Source organism: Pagrus pagrus (genome assembly GCF_965226575.1).
Source record: "Pagrus pagrus genome assembly, chromosome: 7".
Lineage (NCBI taxonomy): Eukaryota > Metazoa > Chordata > Actinopteri > Spariformes > Sparidae > Pagrus > Pagrus pagrus.
This window is the reverse complement of record NC_140191.1, coordinates 6097569-6108118: the sequence shown is the minus strand read 5'-3', so window position 1 is coordinate 6108118 and position 10550 is coordinate 6097569. Positions and strand designations below refer to the sequence as shown.

The window sequence follows — 10550 nt, the reverse complement described above, 5'->3', positions numbered from 1 at the left end:
AGGCCCCTTGCCTGCCTGCCTGCCTGCCTGCCTGCCTGCCCCTCCTGCTGCTCAGTACAGCTGTGGCTCAGTACCAGACCCTGACCAGCTGGGATCTCAACCCTGCCAGAGAGCCACGAGAGGAGTCACTCACAGTGTGTGAAAGCTCCTCGCCTCTCTCACTGACTCTTCATTAAGGGTGAAACACACAAGACACTAACTCCAACTACAGCTGCCAAACCTCTCCGCTGGTGCTGAGAAGACTCTTCTTTTCTGAGCATGGCCGTGGCACCCCGGGCCCTGGCACTTTCCCTGCCCCTGGTGCTCGCCCTGCTCAGCCTGGCCCCCGCGCCCGTCTTGGGAGGCTGCCTGTCCGCTTGCAGGTGCTCTTTCGCCATGCTGCTATGCCTGGAGCCCGATGGTATCACCAGCATCCCGGCACTGGCACCGCAAGAGAGCGAGAACGTGACGGAGATGTGAGTATGATGTGTCACCTGCTCCGCATGTGCCTCTTAAATAGCATGAGTGTATCAGATGCGCTGACTTGATAATGGTGGTTTGGAAAAGCTTCATTTTCTCTGTTTGTGTTGGGATTATCGCTGCGGGTCGGAGCTGAAGGAGTTGAGTGTGTCAGCGGCAAAGTTTAACTCCAGAAAGTCGACTACTTGCAGATGATTTCGGGTTTATCCAGCTGTCCGGGAGAGCCTGCTGGCTAGTCCACGTGTTAACATGTTGTAATCATAGAAATCACTCTTCAATCATTGGAAAAGTTTTCTGATCGAGGGACACAGAAGCTCCAGATGGATGTGGGAAGAGGAGGATGAACCTGTTACTAGGACAAAGACAATGTGGGACGCGTTACCGATGCTGAGATGTCGTCTAAACTTTTGATTAGGTTGTAGAAAATGCTGATATTCAGCTGATAATCAGTATTTCCCGATGATCTGTATCAGATTTGTTTCTGTCAGACTGCCGGTAAAATAAACGAGCTTTGGCTCCGATGCAACATCATCTCACACAGTGTCCCACCCACAACAACGCCTGATCGGTAAACCGTCACAGTTAATAGCCTATAAACGCTAAAATAATGTGAGTCTGCAAAGTATCTTGTAAATAAGTGTATCAGATAAGTGTAGTGGAGAGGAGGTGGTTCTGGTTGTTCCAAATTTCGACAGATTTATTTATTTATTTATTTTTTACTTCGCATGAATATCGGTCCCAAATATCGGTTTTCGGTCTCCTTGATGTCTAACTGTCTGTATCGTTATCAGCCTGGAAAAAACATATCAGTCGACCCCTAGTTTTGATGTAACGTCCAGTTAACTTGAAAGATAAACTATTCTGCCACTAACATGTGTTTTGCCTTTGGGTCACTTCGCTTTCGTACGACCACATGACCTGTTTTTTTTGCAACCTCAGTGTTTGGAGAAATATCAATGTTAGTTTTCCAGCTGCTGTTACCAGTTTCAGTTTCCACCATATGGCGCCTGGTGTTGGCGTAAGCAGCTAACATGGTGACAGGTTCACCTGGACTTTTACCCACGTTTGTGCAGTTTGTTTGACTTTAAACAAAACACAGCCCCGTGATGACAGCCTTCCTGTTTTCTCTTCACTGAGAGCGTGTCAAAAGTGTCTGTCCCTTAAAAAACTGTAGCGACTCGAAATGTGGGACACCATCTCAGCATGTGGTGCACCTGGTCACCCTGCTTTGACTCTGTCGGTCATTGTGCAGGTGTTTTTCATTGCTTTGGCAAAGAACGAGTTCTGGTGTGGATATACAGCATCTTTGATTGTTTCTCATTATTTGTTACTTTAATTTGTGACATTATTTTCTCTGTTCTTACCATGAAGAGAGTCTCAGCGGACTTCCGATGCTACACGGTGTCTTTGTCCATTTTGTGTTTGGTAAGAGATGATGATGTCTCACTAAAGTCTTTTATTCTGTACTTTATTTGCCGTGAGTCCCTGATGATCACATTGGGGAAAAAGCACATTGTCTCATTTTTTTGATCAAATCTTCTCAGGTTTGATTTGATCAGATTTCACTCTGTTTTCACAGTGTGCGGAGAGCTTGTTTCAGATTCAGCTGCTACTTGATGTAAAGTAATTCTGCTGCTATCTGAGATGCATTAGCATGGCAGTAATTTAGACATTTTGGTCAATGGGAAATCAATTATGGATTGCTGCTGACATATCTGGCACAGAGTGACAGGAACTGATGTCTTGTCATCCAGCGTGCCTCAAAAATTTGGCGTCAGGCTCGTCAAAGAATCTCGTTCTTCGCCTATTGATGCTTGTTTTGTGGAAAAACTCTTTCTTTACTGACAGAAGCTGCACGTTTATCTGTTCACGTGATGCTGAGTTCAAGATCTGACTCTTATTAAAAGTCTTTGTTTCGGCTCCCATTGTGATGAAAAACGTGTGTTGATTTTTTTGTACACTTCATAAACTTTGTGACTTGAATCTTCTTTCTGCTGAAGTGCTACTTTTGTCTCAATATGTTCTCTAACAGAATTTATCACCACATTCAACTATTAAAAACTTAATTTACAACAACAACAATTTGTTTAAAGCCCTTGAAACTTGGTTTGAAGTGTAGTAAAAACTCATCTACCTTTAGGTTTTGGCTCAGCTTCATCAGGACTGTGTAGTCTGATCAGGTTTAAAGTCCTTGAAGTTTTCATCAACGCACAGTTCCTCAAACTCTGGTGCTGAAGCAGTTGTGGCAGAGATGACAATTTTGAGGCAGGCTGACTTTTTATCTGCTCCCACTGCAGCAAACAAAGTCAAGATACATGTTTACTGTGTTCTGAAGGTTCATGTACATGTACCATGCTGTAATCAGGGTGGAAATCTGAGACACAAGTCAGTAAGTGTTTTTCAATTTTTGAGGCTCCAATGTAAATTCCACTTCTGATGAGAGAGCTGACCTGCGTGCACCACCGAGGTCGATCTGACCTAATCTGTTCCTCTCTGCTTTCTCCAAGTGGTGCTCCGATAGATGAAATAAAAAAGATGGCTGATGATGTTGATGCTTCGGTTTGGAGGCTTAGTTTGATGTAGGCAGCCCTTTACAGTCATACATGTCATCCCTGAGGGAACGTGTGCGAATAAAAACCATCAATGTCGTCGCTCGGGCGAACTGAGACTTCTCAGTCGGCTACAGCACGTCTGCTGCAGATGACTGTTATTTAACGCTGGCTTTTTGAAACTTTGGATGGAAAAAGAAGTAGAAACTGACCACCTGTGATTTAAAGAGGGCTGCTGTATTATTATGCAACCCACCATCAGCTCCAACATGGAAAAGTAAATGTCACTCTCTGCACCACCACGCTGTTCTCTCTTTGTTCCTGTAGCAGATCTGAGCAATTAGCACTTGTTAAGAAGGAACTGCATTTCTAAGACGCTATTTCAGTGGAGCAAGTCAATTTACCGCCGCTTTTTACCTCTATTCACCTATACGCCACTCACCAACCCCCACTCTCTCTTTTTTCTCTTTGCCCCTCTCTCTCTCTCTTACCTCAGAGGTATTTCCTTGTACCTGCAGCTCAACATGTTTCACAGAGCTCAGGGTGAGGCTTGACATTCTCTCTCAACCGTTCAATCAATAAGTAAGCGGGCCTTTCTCTGCTCCTGTTTACCGCGGCGCTCTACATGCCAGCAAACAACAACACTTTGCCGTTATTGGCAGTGCAAGAGAATACAGTTGATACGCGGAACAAACAAGGGGCCATTAACTGTGGAACAGGGGCCGAAATTCATCATAGGCTGAGTTATAAATTCAATTTTGTGAATTGCCAGTCAATGCCCCCACCCGGGGAACAATAGATGATATACAACCCACTTGGCTCAATCCGATAAGTAAGGCCGATGGGTGATCCTGGGCCCACCTGCCCTGTAATCACATTATTGCTGTGTGGGTCAATCAGACATGAATAAAGAGGTTTGTGTGTTCCAGCTGACAAACAGAGAGCTGAGAGGTTGAAACAATGCAATGTGCTGAAAGTGGCCGTCATCAACTGGAAATTACTGCAGGTATTTTTTTTTGGCACATGCACAACAGCCTGTAATACTAGAAAAATAAATCTATATTTACTGGTATATACTTTCTATCCATCCATCCAACCATCCATCTTTATTCTTCTACTTCACTACTTTCCAGCCTAGTCTAATCTTTATTCTGGTTAAGTGATAATTATTACAGTAAAATTCAATCTTACCAGAAATATCATCATATCAGGAGCAACAGTTGTTGCCACAGAGACCATTAAAAATACTGCAGCCATAACGTGTCACATGACTAACTGGAAAACCAGAATCTGGTGCTGTGGTGTCTCAACTACATGTATTTTAAAGGCATTTTCCACCACATTTAAAAAAAGTTATTCACAGCAGCTTGTGTTTAAAGTCTTGATTCGAGTCCAGTTTGTTCTTTAAATTCACTACTAACACGAGTAGTTAACGTTAGTTGTCTTCCATTTTTCAGTTCAAGTAGTGGTCAACAGCAATTGGCTGTGCCCATAAAGGTCAGCAGCGCTTCAGTCAAAGTTCAGTGAGTTTGGCGCCATCATTTCTCAACACAAACAAACAAACAATAATGTAGGAGGGTTTTTTATCTGCGATAATGTGAAATCCTCTTTGCTGTCAACACAAATACAGAATTCTGTCATATGGAATAATTAAAAACAGCTCTGGCTTTGGCTGATGGTAAAAATGGCCTTTAAATTCCCCCTATGTGGAAAAAAACATAGCAAATACAAATAAAAATTCAGAGGAGAACATTTTTGTATACTTCACAATGTCTGGAGGGGATCTTAAGATTCGGTTTAACTTTATTTGACATATGTGAAAGAGTCTTTTGTGGCTTCAGAGGGAGCTGTGTTAATCAGATTAATTGACTCAAATGACATCACTTGAGGCAGCACTGGTTGGGGCTAAAGTCTACAACTTTTTCCCGCCCTTCTTCTGTGTACACCTGTGTTTCGTCAGTTAATCGGTTCCTACGTTTTTAAGATTTAAACCTGTTTTTCTTCACTCTCTCTCGGTTCGTCTGTGTCTCCTCCATTTTCTGTCTTTTTCACAGTCCTCTCTGTGTTCCTAGAGCTTAATTTGTTTGTACTTTTTTTCGTTTTTGTATTTTTTTTACTGTTTTTCTACCTACCTACTTCGGGTTTTGCGCTTAGGTCCTCAATTCAAGTTGTTTTTTGAGTTTGCTATTATAGTAAAACAAATTAGGGTTTGTTTACTTATTTTGTGCAGTACATAAGTACTTCAAAAGTTGATGCACATACGGGCCTTTATTACATTTTTGCAAATGTCTTCATTGTGGCAGCCTGGAGGCCGTCTCCTGATGATGATAATGCAATTTCTAGGATTGCTTTGTACGGTGAGTTATTGGTCCATTTAAGTAGGAGAGGAAATCTTTTCCAAGGACATCATGACGTGTTCAAGAGAGGACTGAAGACATTCACCTTGCTAAAACCATTATAGGTTGAATCGAGTCAAAGAAGTGTCCTCCTGATGGACAGTTTGCTTCAGCAAGATCCTTGGTAGGTCCTATCAAGCCATCTATTCAAACATCTCATGAAAAGAGCTGGCTGTCTTTGTGTTGAGTGCTGAATTGATCTACAGCTCACGAGTAATTCTGAGGTGGGCTGTGTCTGGAAAATAATTTCCCATCAACCTTGTCTGCCCAGCGTCTCTTCAGGCATTATTTTTTCCACATGAGCAGTGGATTAAGTTCTTATGTGAGCTTGTGGGTTTTAGGTCCCTGGACATCTCGGTTGGTTTTGTTATCTGTTGCTAGTTTGTTTGGTGGATGTCAACAAGGTCAAGGAGAAATCTTTCTTTGGGTTCATTTTGGTCAGGTCAAGGGCTCGTGTGCAATGCACTGAATTGAAAATTTATTCTAATGCTGCGGTTCAGTCATAAGAACTCGAGCATGAAGTACTTGTTTGTAGGCATTTATGATCGATAATGTTTACTTTATAATGTCATGATAGTAGCTGCTTTTCCTGGATCAACTATATACCTTTCCAGGTAGCTGGCTGTATGATTTTCTAAGACAACACGGTGGAGAAGGTCCAAATGACATCTCCAGATCTGTTGTGTTCGATGGCAAACGGTTGGCTAGCTGTATTGGAGCCGTTGTTACAGATCCCAATCCAGTTCTCACTGTACCACCCATGATTGGTTGGCTTTGTTTGTTGCATCCTCTTTGCTCAACTCAAACTGTTAATCCACTCAGTAGCTCTAGTAATGTCCGTTTTCCACGGTTTATGAGAAGTAGTTTTGCGGGTAAACAAACCAACCTCTTCAGCCTCTCTCCCAGTCTTTTGCTGCTGCTGTCCGGGTCACTCATCCTCCGTTTAGCCATATCGATAAATACTCTCTCTGACCTCAGAGGTGATGGAAATGACAATTTAAATTTTGCAAGTTTTTTAGTTTGCAACTAAAGAAAAAAACTGTAAAGACGAACTAGTGAAGAGATGAGTCTCCTTGTTCGGCTTAATGGCGTTTAATGTCCCCGACAGCCTCTGTAGTCTCATTTAGCCGCTTGTTAGCAACCAGTTTTTTGGAGACACGTAAATGCTTTGTGTTTCAAACACTGGATGTTTGGCGTCAAGCTCATTAAAAAAAAAACCCACAGATGAGGGAACCGTAAAATGTAAAAATATCTTTGTGTTGATATTTTCAGGGGAAAGCCCATTTTTCTGCTTACTGTGCCTGAACATACCATCGCCTAAAATGCAACTTTAATCCTAACACATACTAAATAAACTTTGACATGATTTTCCAACATACTTGTTATGTATATTGTATTTAACCTGTTGATACAAAGTGTATGTGAATCATTTTTAAATGAAACACATCTTCAAAATTTTTCTTTTCAGATGATTCCTGATCGTACCTGGTTTCTTCTTCTTCTCTATACATGCACTGTTTTATTATCACTAACCTGTTTGAATCCCTGCTTATTATCTCCAAAAAAAAAAAATCACTTTAACCATGGTTGCAACTCCCACTCACTCCCTTGGTTGCATGTTTTTCTAGCCATCCTCCTTTTTTCATGTTGTTTTTACCAACTCTGAATAATGATGCCTTTTAAATGGGGTTAATGGTTTAAGTAATTAGCTGCTAAGAGTATTGACATAAAGGTTACACAGGCAACACAATGCATTCCAGCCTTTTGTTGCTTTCACTGTTGGATTTTTATCGTCGATATATATTGTCATTTATGTGCTTTAGTTTGAGTAAAGAATCGACAACCATTTTGTGGGATTTACTGCGACGAAGCTGCTCTTATAGAAAAATATTCAATAAGCATTCTTTGTTCCACCTCATTTAACCACCTCGGATTCCTTGAATGATAAACGCAAATAATGATGTTTCATTATGTGTACGTCTCTCTCTCCTTTTTGTTTTCATTAACCAGCTACATAGAAAACCAAGCAGGCCTGGAGAACATAACAGAAATTGATCTTGTTAACTACCGGGAGCTGAGGAACCTGTAAGTAAAGCTTTTTCTCTTGGCCTGTAAGACAAACAGCTCACAAGTTCATGATGGCAGACTAACACACTGTTATATTGTTGTACTGCACTGTACTGAGTACTGTTTGTTCTGTCACTGCAGTTCTCAATACAAATGTCAATCCTTACAAACAAACATACACAGTTGGATTAAATATCAGAGGTATGTCTGCCTGCAACAAAGGACCTTTTGTCGTCAGGTTAATGTTGTGCAACAGTCAACGTTTGGTAGGTTTAAGCACGAGAACTAGTTAGATTTATAGCTAACAAACGTAGACATTTAGTCAGTTTACTTTGGTTCACAAATATTTTAATAACGTGTTAATCATTTAGGTAATTTTCAAGGTTAAAATGCCAAACATTCACTGGTTTTGGCTTCTTAAATGTGAGTATTTTTCCAGGAAAGTAACTTGAAGAATTTTTTAGTTTTGGACTGGTTGTTCAAAACAAGCGAGGTGGGAAGATTGGGAAGGTCATTATTCACTGTTTTTTGACAAGAGACCGTAAAAATTTTGCTTTTATCTATCTCACACAAGTTTCAGTATGTCTGAGTTTTAAGTTGTGATCTGTGATTTGTTGTAATGTGTACTGTGCTTTCTCCCCGTCTCCAGCACGGTCACATCTTGTAAGCTGAGGCTCATCGCCGCCAACGCTTTCCAGCTCAACCTCAAGCTCCAGTATGTGTAAGTGTCCTTGTCGATACAGAAGGATTGTCCTGCCCCTCGTCATGTTGTGACCCGTGTGTGGGTCAGCCTATTTGTCGCTGTCCGTCAGTGCTCAGACAGCCTTTTAATGCTGCACATGTCACATGAAGGGAGGGCTGCATTTCTCAAAAATCACAGTGACTCATTCTCTCGTTCGAGTTGGTGTATTACTCATCCACAAATCTGGTAAACATGCAGGCTCATTTCAGATACTGAAGCCACAGATTTCATTCATCAGAAGTCTTTTTCAATGGATAATTAAAGTTCTTCCATCTGTGACGTAGGATCCAGTGATAAAATAAAAAGTTCAGATAAATAAGTGCACTTTGGTATTGATTCTAGTTTCTCTAATGTGAGTACTTGCAGATTTTCTCAGTTTGATATATTTATAAATTTAGGTTCTTTGGGTCTTTCAAAGCTTTTTGAAGATGTTTTTTTGGGATATTTTATGGACTAAACAGCAGATTAATGTAGATTCATCTGTATTGATAGTGAAAATAATGTTGATTTGCAGCCATACAACCAATTAATTCTGCTTTCATTGACAAGAAACACCTTCTTCCTCAACAATCATTAAGAAAACAAGTTAGCATGCAGCCTGGTGGTTAAATTTGCAACCTTTTCACATATTTTTCCATTTTTAGAAAGCTACACTATCTCTGAACAGTTATTCATATCACAACGAAGGCTGGAGCGATCAAATCTGTCTATTCATCAGCAGCTGACCCTTATCGCCACCATCTTTGTCCTCAGCTACATGTCTGATGTTGTTTATCTAAAGGACAGGCGGGTTTGGAGGACCAGAGATGGGGGTGGTGGTGGTGGTGGTGGTGGTGAGGTAGGCTGGGTGAGCTCGAGAAATTGGAGAAGACATCCACCAGTCACCTTTTACTCGCTCACTTTGGCGGATTATCGACAACTGATGCATAATAAATACACTCCACTAAGGGTCCATTATCACTTAATCAATATTTCACCGTGGAGGGAGAGGGTGGGCCGGGGGTTGGGTGGTGTGTAGGGGCTCATGTGTGACAGATGTATTTCTGAGATTACGATGGAACAGATTATAACCAAACTAAGCAGAGGACACGGAGGCTTGGACCACTTTCCTTTTTCTCTCCTCCTACTCTCATCCTCATCCACGATCATCCGGGAACTCAATCGTCAATTTCATAAAAACTGCATTCGGGGTCTCAAGAATGGCGAAAAGAAAGTGAGCCGCTATTCCCGGCTCTGCTCGCCCCCCTGTGGGCCCCGGACAGGAATCGAGCTGGTAATGGATAAGCCCCAATGGCTAACCCATCTGACATGAACTTTTGGGAGCAAGGAAAACAAATAATTGAACCCTTGGCCCTGCCAGACTGAATATGTATTGGCTTCCATGTGCACGTTCCCCAGTGTGGCTTTTTGTCATCTTCTGAAGGAGGTTTATTTACAGCCCGGATCATGTGAGAGCCACTGTGATGATATCTTAGTGGCCTGACAGCATTGACAAAACGATATGTAGCCATCATCTCTCATGAGTTTATTATGATAGCCTGACATACACAATTTTAGATGTAAGATTACTTTAATCACGTTTGGATGTCATTTTTTTTTGAAGATTTTACAAGACAGAGTCACAAAGAGGCTGTTTAAGGCTGTACATGGAGCTTAGTGTTAACCAGAGATGGGCCTGCGATAACTTAAAGTGTTATTAAGAGGCTGATGTACTCTTCGCCCCCGATCACACACAGACTTGTCGCCACTTAAAAAACGCTTTGGAAAGGCTTGTCTTTGGCAAAACAGCGTGATGCGCCTGTAGAGGAGGGCTACAGCGACGGACCATCACGTGTTATCAATGGAAAAGGGATCACGAGTCTGCACCTTGTGCTGAGAAGTTTAAATTATTTCAAATTCATTGGCCATTGTTCACTCGCCAGCAACGCCTCTCGATGTGATCCCTCCTTCTGGTTGTCCAGTGTTTATGATGGGAAGAAGTCGCCTATTAGTTGAACTCGGCTGCTTTTCGCGCCTGTTTGCGGTGAAAAACTTGATGATGCACGGAGTACCAAGGCCACGAAGCTGACGACGCCTTCTTCAAACAGTGGCCATGTTTTCATTGTGGAAAAACAAGCCAATCGGAGACAGAGGGTGGGTTTGCAAGAAAAGCATTGGGCTCATAATAACGTTACAATGACAATGCTAACATGCCGACATTATGCATGTATAATATTTAACATTTTCTTAGTTTTGCATGTAGCGGGCTGATATTTACTACTTAGCACAAAGCACAAAGAACAGCTGAGGTTAATGGGAAAGGCATTTTTGCAGGTATTTGGTCATAAACCAGAGGAC

At 41.7% G+C, this 10550-nt stretch overlaps 1 protein-coding gene across 1 annotated transcript in view; it reads left to right on the top strand.

Annotated features, from left to right (window-relative positions):
• Positions 1–258: 258 nt before the first annotated feature.
• The window catches only part of ntrk1 (neurotrophic tyrosine kinase, receptor, type 1), a gene marked incomplete at its 5' end in the record, with an annotated part of 31562 nt that continues 21270 nt past the window's right edge, over positions 259–10550 (top strand). The window contains 3 exons of the mRNA XM_084358352.1: positions 259–455; positions 7415–7489; positions 8121–8192. Of these exons, the coding sequence (XP_084214478.1) occupies positions 259–455; positions 7415–7489; positions 8121–8192 (344 nt within the window). The remainder of the gene's footprint in view (positions 456–7414; positions 7490–8120; positions 8193–10550) is intronic.